The 18,605-nt window shown below is 45.7% G+C and overlaps 1 protein-coding gene across 2 annotated transcripts in view; it reads right to left on the reverse strand.

Moving 5' to 3' along the window:
* The window catches only part of PLEKHA7 (pleckstrin homology domain containing A7), a 213,264-nt gene that overhangs the window by 78,939 nt on the left and 115,720 nt on the right, over positions 1-18,605 (reverse strand). For both annotated transcript variants that reach the window (XM_065944881.1, XM_065944880.1), the window contains exon 4: positions 6,497-6,583. In XM_065944881.1, the coding sequence (XP_065800953.1) occupies positions 6,497-6,583 (87 nt within the window). The remainder of the gene's footprint in view (positions 1-6,496; positions 6,584-18,605) is intronic.

Below are 18,605 nucleotides of genomic sequence, written 5' to 3' on the forward strand. Positions count from 1 at the left end.
AGCTAAGGACACCACCATCACCTCTCCCCTTACCTGTGATTGTCACCAACACCGTCTCCTAGACCAGCAAGGAAAACTGAACAGTCAAGTTTCTGCTTCTGGCTTGCCAGGTGTTCCCATTTTTCCTCATTTTTCTGCTGCCATGGCAACCAAATGCAACAGGCAAAGCTAGTCCAAGACTGCCTGTCTGGAAAGACAAGGTGCTGGCTGTATCAGCTGCAGACAGCAACACATCAGCCTCGCAGCCCAGGGCTTAGCAGATGAGCGATAGGACAGGCTCCTTGTCCAAGCTCAGAGTTGTAGGATGCCCTCTCTGCCATCCTGGGCTCTCGATCTCTCACTGCAAGCTTTCGCCAACTTGAAACTGCAGGAAGAATGAGAAACAGCCATCTCTGGCAGCAGGAGATACCCTAGCCCTTGGCATAATCAGCAAATGCCTTGGAGAGTCTTGCCCTGCCACCTGCAAAATGAACCCCCAAAGAGGTCAAAGGTCAAGAAGATAAGCTGTACCTTCAGCAAGACAGTATCTTTTAACGTCATATCCTCCAAACACCACTCACGAAATTCTAGGCAATTCGAACTGTGATTTTTTTTCCAACACAGTCCAATGAGAAAACGAAGGGCTGCTCAAATCCCAGTGGAAGGACCAAACTAAACTTACTCAGATGCTCAGAAGGCAAGGCCAGGCAAGGGTCCTCTTCCTAGGTTAGGAAACTCCAAGGAGATTGTAGGGGCCTTACAGCTGGCTTCTGAGCACAACAGCAGGCTTCTGAACTTCCAGAACGCATACTCACTCAAGCAGGCCCCACCTCAACATCAAATGCTTGACAGAGCCTGGGATCAGTGTATTCAGCTTGCTGTCAGTCAGCTGCCAGCGTCACGGCTCCAGAATGCTTCTCTGCTCTTCCCCAAGAACTGCAGAGGCGTCTGTCAGCGGCTTCCTGGGCTTCCCAGCACCAAAGAGAGAATATTCCTGTGCATAGCGCCAGTCACCAAAACCACAGCTGGGAGTTCTCTGCACCCAGGCTTCCGCCATAACGTATGAAGGCCCTTGGGTGTGGCCCTCTAAGCCACAAGCTCCCAAGTCAAGAAAATCACTGAAACTCAGGAAAGAGGCCTTCAGAGGAGACCAATCAATCCAGTCACTGGAAATGAGCCCTGTAAACAGGCTTGAGAATGCTTTCTGGAGAAGAGACTTTGAGGGGAAGCTGGTGCCTTTCAAGCAAGCCTGAAGCTATTAGATCAAATTTCATTACTGCAAATACTACAATTAAAACCTCTAAGTAGCAGTCGTCTACTCAGCCAGAACATTAATGCCTAAGCACAACCAAGAAGGGGAATGTCACTCGAAGACCACTGAAATGAGAGGCAGTATGCATAGTAGTCAGAGGCATAGCATCTGGGGCCAGACTACCTGGATTCAAATCTTAACTCTGCCACTTATTAACTGTGCGACTTCTGGCAAGACTATTAACCTCTCTGTGCCTCAGTATCCATGATAATGATGGTATCTTCCTCAAAGGACTGTTGTGGAAATAAATACATGGAAAGCACTTAGAAAAGTACCTGATAATAAATCATAAGGACTCTAGGCATTACCTATAAAAAGAATAATATTATTATTAATGGAAAAAGTCAACTCTTGATAGCCTGGGCTTATATTAGCTCTTCCAAGAGATATTTCCTATTGGCTTGGGTATGCAGAGGTCTCCCCTGCGGGTCAGGCTGCAGGACCTGTTGACTGATTCCCAGGTGCCTTGAGGGTTCTGACAAGGAACTAGGTAGCATAACAGAAAAGGCAAAATGAGAAAGCAAATGCTCTAGTCATGCAACAAAGAAGCTCGTTAGTGCCAATTTCAAAAAGTCCTGCTTCCCTTAATAAATCTGCTCTGTGGATTATTAAGTGTAGTCATGAGTGCTGACCAACAAGTATTTCTGATTCTATTCCCAGATGCCTGGTAGAAAAGCACTTCCCTGCCCCTTTGGCGTGAGGAGTGGTCACGTGACTTGTAGCCAATGAAATGTGAGTGAATGTGCCAGTGCACAGTTCACAAGTTCCCTTTCTCTTGCCTTTGGCAGCCATGGGAGCACAGAGATGCAGGTCCTTCAGTAAGGTGACAGAGCTGAACCCCTCAGGCGACCTGTGATGGACACGGAGTGAAAGTGAGAAATAAACCTTAACTGCTCTAAGTCACTGAGATTTTGTTTGTTGTTGTTGTTACCACAGCAGATCCTAGCCTATCCTGACTGATTCTGTATTACTGACACGGAAACTAGAACACTCAGAGTTCACGTCCTCTGGATCTGCCAGATCATAGCTTTCATTTTATTTCTCTTCTCCAAGTTTCTAATCTGTAGGATGGAAAAACAACCTTTTGGTGGGCATGTGCCTGGTACACCAAACAGCTCAGGTAAGCCCCACCTGCCAGCGGTCGGGAAGATGGGTTATCTGTTCACTTCAGTAATGTTTTAAAGGAAGTCACCATGGAGAATTTTTTTCTTCCTACAGGAGAGAGGATCCCAAGATTACCTGACTAAAATCCAAAATTACCTGACTGAGATTGCAACTGCAGCCCAAAGAATGATGGGTTATCTGAAGGAGACTTAAGGATGAACAGAAGAATCCGGGAGTGATTTAGGGGAGACAGAACAGCAAGTTATCTAAGTCAGTGGTTCTCAAGTATTTACCAGAATCAGAATCACCTGCAGGCTTGTTAAAACATAGGTTACAGGGATCCCACCTCCAAAACCTCTGATTCAGTAGATCTGGAGTGGGGTTTGAGAATCTCCAACAAGTTCCCAGGTGATGCTGGTTCAGGTGGCTCTAGAAGGATTCACTCCAAAAAACCAGGGTGGAGGCTCTGATAAGAGGAGTCAATACGACCTTAACAGATCCTCTTTGGAGAAGGAAAAGAAAAGAGCCAGTTTTTCTTTTTCTACCAATATATTAATCTGAGAGCTGATATAAAGGACACAAACGGTGACCTCAAGTCTTTTTTTTTTTCTCACCACGTATCACACTACACAACAAAATTAAGCTCCTCCACGGGAACAAAGCAGAAATTGTATCTGTTAGCACAGTTTTTAAAAGGAATGGTTTCTGTGAAAGGAAATCATGCCTCACTCACCCTCTGGAGCTCCCCCAGGATTTACCTGGAGGTAAAGCCAAGTCTATTTCAGGAGGAAGCAATTTGGATAATTGGCTGCAACGTCCCCCTCCAACCTTATCTCCTTCACAGACCTCCACTACAAGTCAATCTTGCCAAAGCTGGTCACACTTGACCCTCACACACAGGCATGCTTATCTTCCCTTATCTAAATCCTGCCCCTTCCTCCACGTTAGGGCCAGACACTTCAAGAAAATCTTCCCTCTCTTTAGTCACCATTACAGACAATCAATCACCAAATCCTGTCAATTTTAACACCCAAGTAGCTCCAGAGTCCACCTGGTGCTCTTCATGTTGCACTCTAACTCACCTCGTATGGAGTCCCCATGCTCTCCCCTCGTGGTCTTTGAATAACCTTGACTGGACAGATCTCAATTTAAAACATCTTTTCCCAGTGTGGAAAGGCCTTCCACGATCCCCAAGGTGTAAGCCAGGTTATAACCCTCATTTATCAACTTCCATTGAACCCTGTGTTCCCTCTATCTGCAACACTTATCACATTTGTGATCTCGTGTCAGTATCTTCCCTGCTCAACCATAAGCGCTTCACAGACAGGAACACATTTGCCCTGTTGGCTGCTGTCACTGCACAGAATGGCACAGTCCCTGATGGAGGCGCCCACTAAGTATTCAATGAGTAAGTGCAGCAATCACCACCTAAGTCCATAGAAACCCTCCCTTCCTCTCAATGCCTACAGCACATGCTGTTTGCTTCAAGGAAATGTCTGGCCATATAGTTGTACCCATCATCTGAGATAAGCAAGCACCCCTTATGACATCCAGAAAACGAGATCTAGAGGGAAAAAGTGACCCTTCAAAAGAAGGAATGTCTTTTCCTTGGAAACTGGATGGAACTGAGATTAGCTGTGGAGGTATTTTGGTAGGATAAAGAGGCCGCCTCCTCAGAAGTAGCCAGGGGATAAAGTCTTCTGTTAAGGAGGAAAAGGATGTGTGTGACAGAGGTGTTTAGTGATGGAAAATGTGCATTTCTCCAGAAGCTCTTATTAAGGCTGGTAACTTCTCAAGCTAAGTGTTCTGATGCATTCTACCAGACCTTTAATGATGACAGGCGCCCGTGTCTCTCGGATGCTTAAGGACTGGAGGCTGAACTCAATGACCTCCCTAAAGCCTCTGACCTTCAGGATTCTATAAACAAACTGATTCCAAGCTGGAATTCAGAGAATCCACATTCTGACTTTGTCTTTACACAGCAGTTCTTTTTTGATGTAGGAGATAAGATAATCTTTACCTTGTACCCACTGTTTCTCTAGTAGTATTAATGCTTTCAAAGGCAGACATCCCTTCTACCAGCTATAAGCCCCACAGTCTGGCTGTCATGTCCTGTGGGCCACTAGCACCAAAATAACTGAGCAAACAGTTTCTGACTAGGGAAAGGCTTAGACCTGACCAAAGAGATGAGGCTGGGGTGACACCCTGGCTTTTCTGCTGCTAGCCAGGCAATCTGGGGCAAGTGACATGACTTTTTTGGGTCTTAGTATCTTTGCCTCTAAAATGGTGGTGATGGTCTACCTCTCAGGATTATTGTATTAAATGAGATATGCACAGAAAATCCCCCGCACAGAGTAAGCATGCAGGGAATGCCAGTATGATTATAATTACAGATTTCCGGTTTTAAAATTTTTGTTGGATAATGATTCTAAGCTGAAAACACTGAGATGAAAAAACTGAGATGAAATAATATGTTTAGAATTAGCTTCAAAATAATCCAGGGGTGAGGGGGAGGATATAGACAAAATAAAATCAGCCATGTTTTAGAAACTGTTGAAGATAGACAATGAATATACCAGATTTATTATTGTATCTCTCTACTTTTGTATATATTTGAAGTTTTCTACCTTAATTTATAACTGTAAGTACTACAAGAGGAAAACACTGTAAAAATATAAATACTGATAATATAAGATTACATTTGAACATATCTAAGTGACAAAAACACAAGAAAACTGATTTGAAGGGGAGGAAAAAATATCCTTGGGAATTCCCTCCAGGTCCAGCGGTAAGGACTCTGCATTTTAACTGCCAAGGGCTCCAGTTCAATCCCTGGTCAGGGAACTAAGATCCCACAAGCCATGTGGTGTGGCCAAATATATATATACATATATATGGGCTTGTGGTGTAGCCAAATATATATATACATATATATGGGCTTGGGTTTCCCTCGTGGCTCAGAGGTTAAAGTGTCTGCCTGCAATGCGGGATACCTGGGTTCGGTTCCTGAGTTGGGAAGATCCCCTGGAGAAGGAAATGGCACCCCACTCCATTATTCTTGCCTGGAGAATCCCATGGATGGAGGAGCCTGGTAGGCTACAGTCCACAGGGTTGCAAAGAGTCGGACACGACTGTGCGGTTTGTATCTGTACCTATATATGGGCTTCCCGGGTGGCACTAGGGGTAAACAACCCGCCTGCCAAAGCAGGAGATATAAGACACACAAGGTCGATCCCTGGGTCAGGAAGATCCCCTGGAGGAGGGGGTGGCAACCCACTCCAGTATTCTTGCCTGGAGAATCCCATGGACAGAGGAGCTTGGCAGGCTATTTTCCACAGGGTTGCACAGTCAGATGTGACTGAAGTGACTTAGCATGCATATATATATATATGAAAACAAAAACGCTTAATGCCAATGTCTCTATTAGTTTCTCAGACAGAACTGTTTTCTTCAAACAGAGCTGTCTCAAATGATCAGAATGAAACACAGACACTTGCACATATTTCTCTGCCTTCAATTTTGGGAGAACAAATCCCCAAAATGTGTGCATGGGCTATACATGCATTTTAGAGCAGACAAGCCCTGGGTGGTAGAACCTGCCTCTGAGCACTCAGAAGCCCTGCTGAATTGGAACTGAGGAGTGAGAAGTTCCTGTGTTACGAAAAGCAAGCATAAAGGACTCAAAATGTTCAGGGACAAAGGGTGCCACCAGCCCTGCTCTCTTCTAAGCCCTGGCTTTGGGCTCCCATACGAGGCTTCCTTGGGAGACTACACTTACAGTACTTTCAACAACAGGAGAGAGGGTCCTCTCAGAGCATAACTAGTGTGTAAGGTGATACTTGAGGGGAAAGGGAACTTTGAAGTGGCTCTGACAATACTCATCACAGCACACCCCCATATCATCTCCCCCCTTCCACATCTACCCGCTGAGAGAAGTCTAGAGATTGAAAAACAAAATTCTTGAGTTTCACCTTGAACCAAACAATCCACTCCAAGCCCCTATGTCTGAGAGAGAAAATAGCCCAACAAACTTTGTTTTGAGCAAATGCCTTTAAATTCCCAAGCTGTGCCTGAAAAAGGAGAATACACAAATGTACTTACTCTTCTTCTTGAAGAATAAATTCACTATTTTCTGGAGAAAACTGCCCACTCACAGGATGCCTGAAGGCTGTGGTCTGCTGGTTATGGCTAAAAAGAAAGAAAGAGAGATAATGAATGAGAAGTCATGTGAGTGGAAAGGCTCCCAGACACAACAACAGGTCAGTGATGTCTGAAGACCCCTGCTCATTGCAGACTCCTCCCAGCTGAGACCGCCGGCCTTGCCTTGGAGAGACACTCTGTAAAAACCCAGCTGCATTTAAAAACCAAAAACCTCCAGCTCAGGTGCCAAAGCCCACTAAAGACATACGGGGGTTTCAATTCTAGGCAAGTCTTGTCCCCAAGACAACCCTGGATCTTAGAAACAGTCCATGAAGCGCTTATTCCTACAAGCTGACTCCACTCCTACAAACTGACTCGCTCAGCGAAAAGTTACTTTAAGACGGCACGAGCTGAGAACAAGAATGAAGGAAAGCAGACGGCACTTTCAACAGCTTCCAAAGCCCACGAACCAGGGCAAGAATTCTAAGAATTAACACCCACCCAGAAAAATCTATCTTCTTAAAATTCTTCTCCCTACTACAGAATGTCTTCACTTCAGTGATGGGATATAAATGTATGGGCATGTCTCTGCAACATGACCTGTACAATTTCAACACTGTGCAGTTTCTATCACCCTTTTGATGTGAGGAGGGATCAGCTTCCACGCCGAGTTGACAGACACAACCAGAGTGTGTAGGAGTTTTGTGTATTCATAAAGGCTGCCTGCTTCTTTGAAAGGAAGGGGGAGTTGGCTTTAGAGGCTGCTGTTCTGCTCCATGAATAAACTAATCTAACCTCTTTTTTTCTTTAAAGAATATGATTTATGTTAAAATGTTTTTCTCAGCTGCAAAATCATAGTTATTTTAGACATTTTAGAAACTATAGAAAGAAAAAATGTCACCTGTGATCTCACTACCCAGACATAGACATCTGGGTATCTTCTCTTTCCTAGCTTTTCTTTTTTCCTTTAAATCATTTTATTTTTTTTTAATGTGATTTTACTGTATTTAGAAATCTGTATCCTGCTTTCTTCACATTCAATTAACACAGAAAATTTCCTATATCATTATGATGTCTTCATTTGAAATAGGTGATAGTCTTATCATGTAAGTGTAAAAATTTTTTTCATATAATTGTTCAAAAAAATGTTTACTGGCCATCTGTGTGCCAGGTACTGTCTTAGGTTCTAGAGATACAAAGTGAACAAAAAAGTCCTTACACCGTGATGCTTACATTCTAGAAAGATTTACATTCTTCTAATGCTGGACATTTTAGGTGCTTTCCCTATCCCACTCCCGATTATTATAGTCAATATATCTTCGCATATATGGGCTTTATCTGCAATTCAGATTATTTCCTTGAGTTAAAGTCCCAGAAATAAAATTACTAAATCAAAGGGCATGGTCATTTTTTTAAGGCTCCTAATACAGACGGTTAAAATGCTTTTACTGTCAGAGTCAATATATCATCTTAGTTCGATAGTGTTAAGATATCAGTCCCATCTCCAAATTGAGCCCTGACTCACCCCAGACATTAGTAGGTTTAAATGAGCATAGCATAAAGGTTAAAAGAGAAAAAAAAAGTCTTTAAACCCAAGTCTGTCTTACTCTGCCTGGGGCCATCAGGGCATCTTGCCTGCTGGGGTGTCTGGGTAAGGCTGGCACTGAGGTCTGAGCAGCCGGAGTCCTAATGAGCCAGATGTGAAGCAGGCAGAGCCATCAGACCAGGCTGTTCCCTGGCCCTGCAACCGTACACTACCTCCTGGCACCCTCTCAACCCTCCCAACCACCGCCAGCCTCCAAATTCTCAGCTCCTGGTTCCAGGCAAAGCCCTTGGAATCCCATGACCTCATCTGGCTGGCAGCAAGCTGTTCTTCCCAAAAAAAGCAGAGTTAAGACATGAGCATCTAAATAAGGGTGAGAAGCAAGCCCCCTTGACATCTATTTCAGAAATCTTTGTATTGCATTCATGGGCTAGGCTTGATTTATACCAGTTTCTTTTAGTCATCTCCATTCACCCTAAAGAAGTCCCTAAACACAAGACATCTGGAAAACACCAGGGAATTTGAAAACACAAACTCTAACTTAAACCTGCCTCATTTCTTCCTGGAGTAAAAACACTGTTCTGCTCATAATGGGAATAACAATAATTCCTATTCACTATTACCTCTAAAAAAGTCTTTTCTTACATAGCTTAGCTATTAGGACCATCAACTCCTGCTTTATGAATGAGGAAATTGCTCAGAGAAGTTAAGTGACTTGCTCAAGATAACTTCGTCAATAAGCAATAAGACTGGGACATGAATCCAGGTGTTCTATATCTAAATTTGATATTCTTTGCATAATAACCTGCTGTCCCCTTCCCTCAGAAGTCCACGGGGCTGGCAGCCTCCTAGGCATGATCAGAAGTCCCTAAAAACACAGCATGTGAAAAACAGCAGCATCTACTGTTATTCCCTCTCCCTCTCCACCTCCTTCCTTCCCCTCAGACTGGGGCCAAGCTTCTGAATGACAACACCTGTGTGGCACTCAGGCACCCCAAAGGCACCCCCAATCAGCCTTTGGTCCTATCACAAGGTCAGCCTGGCAGAGGGAGGCAAAGAGCAAACCTTCTCTGTGCCTGGAGCGGCATTCAGCAAAGACTTCATGAACACTGGACAACTAGGATACCAGCTCCTAGCTAGGCTCCCCACGTTCAACGAGTACAAGCTTAAATAGGCCCAGAGTCTTGGGTAAACGAAGCCTGAGCTGGAAGGTGTGGGCACAATGAAGATTTTCACATTCTAACATAAGAAGAAAGATAGTTTTTTAAAGTGGACAAAAATATAGCTGTCATTTGATCAGACCTTAGAGGCAGCTCCCCACCCTTTCTTCCCTAATACGGATGCTGCCCTTTTGCCAAAAATAATTATCAGCCACTGCACCATCACCACCATTTCCTGCACTTAAATGAAGTTCTAAGTGTGGTCACATTCATCATCATATTTAACCCTCCCAAGTACCCACTGAGGTAGACAGCACAGATATTTTTATTTCTATATTATGCATAAGGAAATGAAGATCTGGGTTATGGGGCATTACTGGATCACTAAATTATTTTTTTAAAAAAAGGATTCAATACATTTGAGAAAACAGATGAATCAAAGTACTGCCTCCTGAATACTAAGGTCTTAAAATTTGATGATTTCTGATTAAACCTGCCCAGCTTGCTTATGGCAGAGCTTCTGGTTCAGCACTTTTTGAGCAAAGAAGAGTTAGGTCCTTGGACTATTTCATTTAATCTGCCTGAACACTCAACAGGGCAGGCTGTGTTTCATCAGAGCAAACCACAGGGAAGGAAAGGCCCAGAAAGGGTAAATGACGTGCCCTCAACAGTCAGCTCCTGTGTTCCTGCAACTACCGCCCCGCTGATGTCTTTATACCAGGCTCACCCTCACGAAATGGAGGTTACCTACTGAACACTGGATCCCCACACTCATTTGGAGACTGAAAGGTCCTCTGGTTTTATCTACTGTCCTTGACCCCTCAGCCAAATCTCCAAGCTTGCTCCATTTCATGATTTTTTATTTTCTAAAACCCATGACGAATCTCATGTCCTATCACCTTGTCTTAAGACACAGCAGGCACAGACAAATCCCCTGAAATACCTGTTCTTAAACCTGAATTGCCACCTTGCTCCCCGGCAGTGATGGAGATGGCCCCGCCAGGAGCCAGGTGGCTGGTTTCAATGGAGCCCAGAAACTCTCTTCCCTCCATACAAGGGCTTCTGTTGCTCTTCAGAAAGTTACTCGGCAAGTGAAATAGAAAACAGCCTGGCCTTTATTCTTAGATCCCCACTGTTCCTCCCAGGAACAGCTGTCCAGGTTGAATAGCAGCCAGTGTTGCCTGCGAGAGGACCAGGGAACACGGGTGGAAGGTGGCAGGGAAGGACAATCCCCGTACAGGCGGGCCATGGGTAACCATCCACGTAAACAAGCAGGTCTTCACAAGCCCTGGGCTGGAAGGACTTGGGCTAGGCCCTAAATAAGTCTGACAGCTAACGCAGGAGACTTGATAAGAGAAGAGTGAGGACCAGGGAGAACTGCAGGCTGATTTGAGCTCAGCAGAAGGAAGAGCCCACCGCAGACAGGGCGAGTAAAAGGTAAATGAGTCCTACAGCTTCTTGCAATGTTTTTGCAAGTTTAGTCTTCCATTCATACAACAGTGACTCTGGCTGGTTAAACATAAAGGTTCCAATTTAGCACAGCTGTCCTTTTCGGCATGGGGAGAAGTTCTGGAGTTTACGTGAATGGTGCTCAAGAGTGGGGGTCGGACCAGCCTGACAAATCTATTTTTCTGCCAGTGGTGGTATTGGTATGCTGAGAGTGTGACAGATCTGCTCTGTCAGCACCAGCTCTTATCTGGCCCCTGCTGTAAAGAGGAGAAGAAACAGCTTAAAATATAAGGAAAGTATCTGGCCTCAGAGCCCACGGAGGGACTCTATCAAGGCTGTTCTCATTGGTATGCTCGGCAGCAGCTCCCACTCTGGACCTTCTGGCTCCTCAGCACAGCTCCCAGATTACTGTAAAAGGGTCACCCTGCAGACCTCAAGCCACGGTCAGTACTGCCTCCAGGCTTGTTAAGGCCCTTACTATCTTTGTTCTAAATCCCAGTGTCTCCAGGAAACCAAGGCGCCAGGTCACAAAATAGCGCTCCTAGTTAGGTCCCCGAATTGATAACCCAAACTCCAAACACGTTAAGAAACTGCCTCCCCGCCTTCAGCTCCCATCTGGGCTGCAGAGTGAAGACTTGGCGGCCAAGGGTCCCGATGGCATCTCGACACTCCCTCAACACTTCTCAGGCGACTTTTGTTCACTTTTACTTAACACTTTTACAGAATTGCTCATTTAGTACAAAGTGTCACTGCTATTCATGTGGCATTTCCTAAGGGGGGCTTAGGAGGTTACTGATGTGGTCTTTGGAGCTTGCGCTGTTTTGAAAATGTCAAGCAGCTCTCTGCACACCAGCATGACTCTGACAGGCCCTTCCTCCAGAAACACGGGAAGCAGGCCTCGACAAGCCAACAGAGAGTCCCCATCCTCTCTCCAAGTGAGTGACGTCAACACAGTACTAACCAACCTCCTTCAATATCCACCCTGGGCACCACGTCAGTCCAGAGTCCTGGGGTCAGAAGATCTGGATATACACCAGAACAAGCCGCCACGGAAGTCTCTGAGCCTCAGTTCTTCCATTTACACACAAGGAAAGATTGTTGTGAGGATATATGAAAGGGCATCACACAATGCCTGGCATACAGAAGGTACTCAATTAATGTCCATTGAACCTGGCTGTGTCTTGACAATAGTGGTAACTAACAGGCATCTAAATTGGAATAGGGCAAAACCAGAATGAATCTCCTCACCTCACTCCCACCCAAACCAATAATCCTCCCTCCAGGTTTCCCTCTGTCCATTAACAGCATCACTATTCAACAACCTAGGCGTCATCCTCCACTCTCTTACCTTAACCTCCACATATCATATATTAGCAAGTCCTGCTGCCTCCATCTAAAAAACACACTCTGAATCCATACACTTCCTTCCATGTCTATAGGCATACCCTAGTCATCACAGCAGACACCCAACTGCTTTTCCTGCTTCCACCCTGGCCTCTATACCATCCATCATCCTCAGCGAAAGCCTGACGGATCTTTTAAAATGTCAGATAACACGCGCTTCCCCTTTAAACGGTACAACAGCTCCACATCACCCATAGAGTTAAAATTCAAGCTCCTTACCTGGGCTTCCAAGATCCCAGGTGATTTGGCCCCTGCCTCGCCCCATCCTCTTCCTGCACCACTCTCCTTCTTCCTTATCCTGCTCCAGCCACACTCATCTCCTTTCTGCTCCCTAAACACCAACCTCTTTCCTACTTAACAACCTTTGTACTGGATGCTCTTTCCCCTGTACTTAACTGGTTCCTTGCCATTCAGCAGAATTATCATCTCGGAGCGCTTCCCAACCACCCACTGAAGTAGTAGCTCCCAGTCATATCACATCACCCTATTTTAATTATTACTAACTGTTATTTTTCTTACTGATGATCATCAGTATCCCTGACTAATGGTGTATTCCAGGAGAGCAAGGACCTTGCCTGTCTTTTTCCTGCTATTATCAGCCCGTAACAGAGTCCTGCTCTGTTATATGTGCCAAATGAATGAATGAGAAATAATGACTAAGGAGACTCCTACTTTAAAGCGAGGTCATGCCTCCAAATAGGCTAGCTAACCTTACAGAAGTCTGGACTCGGGTCACAAAACGACAAAAACTTGAAGGGTCATAAGTCATCCGAAGGCAGTGGCTTCTGTTCATACCACCCGAGGAAGGATGCATCAGAGACCAACATGCTAAGATCGCTTCATCCCTGGCTCCCTCCCAACTGTGTTACAATATAATTTGGAGAAATTAACACTCCCCTGCAACCCCCTCTACCACCCCTGCAAAGGAGAAGGAAGTACACTCAGCAGAGAGAACCAAAGCATGGAATGCAAACACCCCGGAGACAATTACTAGGTGATTAAAAACACAGAGGAGGACAATGCAAACATCACCTGTATCTCCTTCTTGTGAACTGGGAGAGTATTTGGTGTGAAACCTGCAATTTGGTGATGATTATACACTCTCACATTGCTTTCTACTGTTTCATCTGTGTTTGCTCTCCTCCCCCTCTCTCCTAGCTCCAGTAAGATCCTAAGTTAACCGCAGGGCTGGGAGCAGTCCTTCACTGATTTCTAATGTATACCCCACAGCACACAACAGCAATGCCACGGAGCAGGCGCTTGAACTCCTTTATCTCACCAGCCTGAGCACAAACTCACAGCACCTTCAGGGAGAGGCTGTGCAGAACCCATCTCACTTTCTGATTTCAGCAGCCCAACATATCACACATGCCCCAGAGAGCGTGGGGGAGGCCGGGGCCCCCAGGCCCTGATAAAGATCCTACACCCAGGCTGGGAGAATCCACCAGCCCTGGGGAGCGTGGCGCAGACCAAGGAAGGGCCTTCCCCATCCCCACCACGTCCATGCTTGACTCACACCCAGCCAGGCAGAGACATGAAATTCAGCCAACCCTCAGACCCAACACCCTGAGGGAGAGTCAGGACCTGCTCTCCTCACCTAAAAGTGCCAAAGGGGGCTGAGCCTAGCGCAGACAGAGCTGGGCTCAAGGGAGTCACAAAATTAACGGAGTGAACAGAAAGCTCTCAAATCTTGCAAGAGGGAGGTGTCTCCTTCCCAAACACTGAATTTAACAGACTAAAGTCTTCCGGCAAAAATGGAAAAGTTCAGTATTTCATTAGGCTCTCCAAGTGTTTTCAGATGCATTCAGTGGCCAATTCAATTCATATATTACCTCTTCTGACCCAGTAACCCACACTGCAAACCTCTCTGCTCCCCGAGCCCCCACGTGGGGCTCCAATACTTAGGACTGCTGGTTTCATAGGAAGCTTTAATTGTGGCTCCACAGGACTTCAATAACCATGAAAAGACTAAAGCCCAACTCCTGACTGAATGAGGAAATCAAACCCAGATTGCCTCCCTCTCCTTTTTTTTTTTTAAAGGAAGTTGGCAGAGAAACATTGTAATGGGAGTGGGGAGACCAGTTCTGTTACCACAAACTAGTTTTACGCCCCTGAGCAAACACACAACCTTGCTGGGTTTTAGTTTCCTCATCTGTCCAATGACCGGGTTAGACCCTCTACCTGGAGAAGCCACCCGAGGCCTCCAAAGCATGAACCCCAGGTTACTCAGAGCCGGACAGGCTGGAGTTCAAAGCCCAGCTCTGCTGCACACTGCAGGTCCACGACCTTGAGGGAGTTAATGACCTTTCCGAGTGTGTTGGTTTCTTTATCTGTAAAAAGAGGAGCCCACTCCAATTCTGCGAGACTCTTCAAAAGAGCACTGATGATGTGCCTGCCCCGCAGCAGACACTCAACCTTCAGTTCCTGTCATATTTTTTTTGCTAGCTCTAAATCTCCACTCTAACAGAGTTGTTTTGTCTTTTTCTATGTTACAAGCTTCAGTATTATGAGCCTGGCTAAAGAACACATTTTTTCCCTTTGAGTTAAGGCAAAACACTCAGCCTCCTGTTTAAACTTAAACTCGCTCACCAAGCCAAGTAGTTTAAGATCAATAAGCACATTCCTTGAGCCACCCTTCTGTCCCTCACTGGTTGAGCCCTATGGCTCAGAAAAAAGTGAACGTGTTAGTCGCTCAGTCGTGTCTGACTCTTTGCAACCCCACGGACTGTAGCCCACGAGGCTCCTCTGTCCATGGAATTCTCCAGGTAAGAACACTGGGGTGGGTTGCCATTCCCTTCTCCAGGGAGATCTTCCTGACCCAGGGATCGAACCAGGGTCTGCTACACTGCAGGCAGATTCTTTACCGTCTGAGGCACCAGGGAAGCCCTCTTGGCTCAGAAAGTTCAGCCTAAGACAAAACAGCCTCCCCAGCAGGCTGTCTGAGCCAGGGACACACACTCTACAGAAGTTTCAAAACTGCACAGAAACATTTTCTACCTTAAAGAACATCCAGTTTTATGCTTCTATTTAATGCTCTTCAATAAGTCAGACTTCTCAAGTGTAAAAGGAGAAGGCTAGACCAGGTGATGTTTTAGAGATCCTCCAGCTGTAACATCTTAAGACGCTGAGGCTCATCTCAGACTATTGCGGGAGCCAGACTGAAATGTAACAACACTGCACATAATTGAAAACACAAAGGAAGGAGGCAGAACAGCTGTCCTCCCCAGTCTCACTTGCCAACAGAATATCTTTTGTAATGACAGCACAGAGGTGTAGTTAATGATGCTTTTGTCCTGTTTATTCCCAATTAAACTGGATTTTTTTTTAACTGCAGGTGCTCCCAATAACTCCATCGAAAACTCCCTTTCTCTCACTAATGACTTGACTTTCACAAATCAGAATACATCATGGTAAACTGAATCCTAGAAACCAATACAGAACTAACCTGCTCTTGGGCCGTCGTTCTCCATGGCAAAGGCAGCGGACACGCTTGCTCTCTGCTGGAGCTCCATGCTGTGTCTTCCCAGCGTTCCCAGTTCAAGTCAGGCTGGGAGGGAGGCTCGCAGCCTGCCCGCTCTATTTCAGTTTTGGTTCTGGAGCAGCTGCCTCCCCAGGTGTTACAAATCCAGCAGCCACTGGCTCCTACTCATTCATTCTCCTCCCTACCCCCCATCCCCACCCTCCACACACACACAACCTGCAATCTGGCAGCGATGCAGGGACACAGTTCCAGCTGTGAGTCACCGCCCCACTGTGGCCAAGCCGAGCACTGGCTGGGGTAAACAATGAGGCAGGCACTCTGCGTCTCCAGGGCCCAGCTCTGTTCTTTGAGAACATGGGGTTGGCTGCCCCTCTGGTAGGAGGACATAAGAAATACCTCTGCTTGTGAGCCCTGGAATCAGAATGAATTGCTCACTCAGTTCTGCTCTGCCACAATGGGGCTGAAATCAGCCCCGAAGCAGAGAGCCTTTGGCAGAGAAATGAGGGATCCTTCATCACTATCTCATGGTCACAGTCGGGAAGAGCCTGAGCAGTTACCAACCATCATACTCACTCCCGGTGGTAACAGTCTGTGATTCTTTCATCACTGCTTGGGATGGCTATGGTCTTCTCTGCATTGATTTAACCATGTTGCTCTCACTCCCGGAGCAGGCTTGGAGAGGAGAAAGGCCAGGCAAACTAAGGCATCAATGTGCCTTTATCCCCACGGCCTGAGAGCAGCACTGTGGCTCCCCACTGCCCCTAGGTAGGTCACAAGTTATGATGAAGTTGAAATGTGAGCTCCACGGGGCAAGACTTCTGTCTTCACAGCTATGTTCCAATGCCTACATGGTGCCTGGCACATAGCAGGTGCTCAATAAATATTTGCCGGCTGAAGAAAAACGCAAGGGGTTTTGTTCCGAGTCTACTTGGTCTGACAATTTTACTAAAATCTGTATCCATTAGAATCATTTTTTCCCTTTAAAAATTTCTATATCCTTCATAACTCCCACCACTGCCTGTAGGGAATGTATTCTATAAATCTTTAAATGCAGAGATGAATCACTGTGAAACTAAGGAATCTCGAGCGTTAGGACCCCTCGCTATCACCAGCCCCTTCCGAGGCCTTAGAAAGTGGCCTACCAACGTGTGTACATGCTTTCTACAACTGCATGTATTCTTAAAGAAAACCTCCCCAGTTTCATAAACATCAAGCCCCACAAAACAGATCTGCCACCGTAGAATGAAAGAATGAAGGACTCACAAGCCACCCTGATGCATTATCCTAACAAGGGCATTTGAACTGTTTTAACCACAAAGGAGACATGCTCTCAACTACTGACATATCCTAATTGATCACAAGTCAACTGCTTGTTAAAGCTGGAGTAGGATTAAAAATACAAACTCAATCCATCCAACATTTATTTAGCCCTAGTATGTGTTCAGCGGTGAGTGTTTTGGGATAAGACAGTGAGTAGAACATAATTATCCCCACTGAACAGGAGCTTACAGTTCAAAAGAACAAACAGATATGGTCATAAATAGATACAATGTGTACTTTATAATATTAACCATAAATAATATAAACATTTATAACTACAGATGAGAGTGAGTACCGCAATGTAAAGTACAGCAAAGTACACCTAATTGCCAACTGTCAATCTGCTGGGTATAACAACTCTAGGAGGTGAATCACTTTATCCCCATTTTTCAAAAGTGAATATTGAGGCCCAAGGGGGTCAAGTGCCACCCCAAGGTCATATAGCCAGTAAATGACAAAGTCAGATTTCAAGCCCATATTGCCTGACTCCAAAGTATGGGCTTGTTCTTAGTGGTTACACTTCAGTCTATGGCGAGTTGCGTCACAGAATCTCTAAAACGTCTGGGGAGACATACTGTCAGCAGAGGCGCAAGAACCACTTCGAGCACCAGCAGAGGCTGGCCAACCTCCAAAGCCCACGCTCCCGAGAGCTTACTCACCAGGTATGTAGCCATAACCCTTGTTCACTCACCAGGCAACACACAGGCAAGGATCAGCAACAGCTAGCTGGGAGCTGGATGAGGCCACATGAGCGGCTCCCACCCTGGAGTCCTGCCTCCAAACTCCCTCATCCTTGCTGCCAGATGGATCATGCTAGAACACGGCTCTCATTCCATTACCTCCTGGTACACACCCTCTCCGTGGCTCATCACCCGCTAAAGCCTTCTCTACTTCCCTAGACCCTTGGCTCCTACCAAATTCAACAGTTCACCAGTCCCCAAGTCACCCCATCCCTGGGCTTTGGCTCCTGCAGTCTTCCCCCTCAATGAGTTCTGCCCAACCTTCAAGGTCCCTTCTCTTCCCAGTGGTCCTTCCTGATAACTCCAGACCACTCAGCCTTTTCCCTCCTTGTACTCTCAGCACGAAGCTTTACACTCGTTATATAGCAATTATACTTCCCAAAAACTCTTTTCATTTTACCTTACAAAAATTAAGTACAGTCGTCCCTTGGCATGTTGGACCTTCCCCAATACCAAAATCCACAGATGACCATGTCCCTTGTATAAAAGTGCATAGTATGGTCAGCCCTCCTTATCTGTGGGTTCTGCATTCATGGATACAGAGGGTCAACTGTATTCCGAGTCACAGACAAGTATAAACTAGAAAGCAGAGGACCCGTTTCTTGCCTTGAATTCAGTGTCAGTATCAATCTCAGAGGCAACACCTTTACCTGTTTCTTATGTGTTCTTTTTGTTTTTTGCCTTTACGAAATTCTCATGCATTTAAAAATATATATACACATCATTTTAAAAAGAAGTTACATAAATGGAATAAAGCTTTCTTTATAACTTGCTTTTTTATGCTATGTATCTTCTGTTCCTTCATATCCACATGCAAGGATGAACATAAGCAGCCCCCTCCACACACAGCTCCACTAGGACCCCCTACCAGACCAACCTGAGAGATGACCCAGAAGCCCACCCCATAGGCCCATCTGTCCTAACATGTAAGAGAGAGTTCAGATTGCTACCTGCAAACCAATCTGTCCCCCCA

The sequence above is a fragment of the Muntiacus reevesi genome, chromosome 9, assembly GCF_963930625.1.
Source record: "Muntiacus reevesi chromosome 9, mMunRee1.1, whole genome shotgun sequence".
Lineage (NCBI taxonomy): Eukaryota > Metazoa > Chordata > Mammalia > Artiodactyla > Cervidae > Muntiacus > Muntiacus reevesi.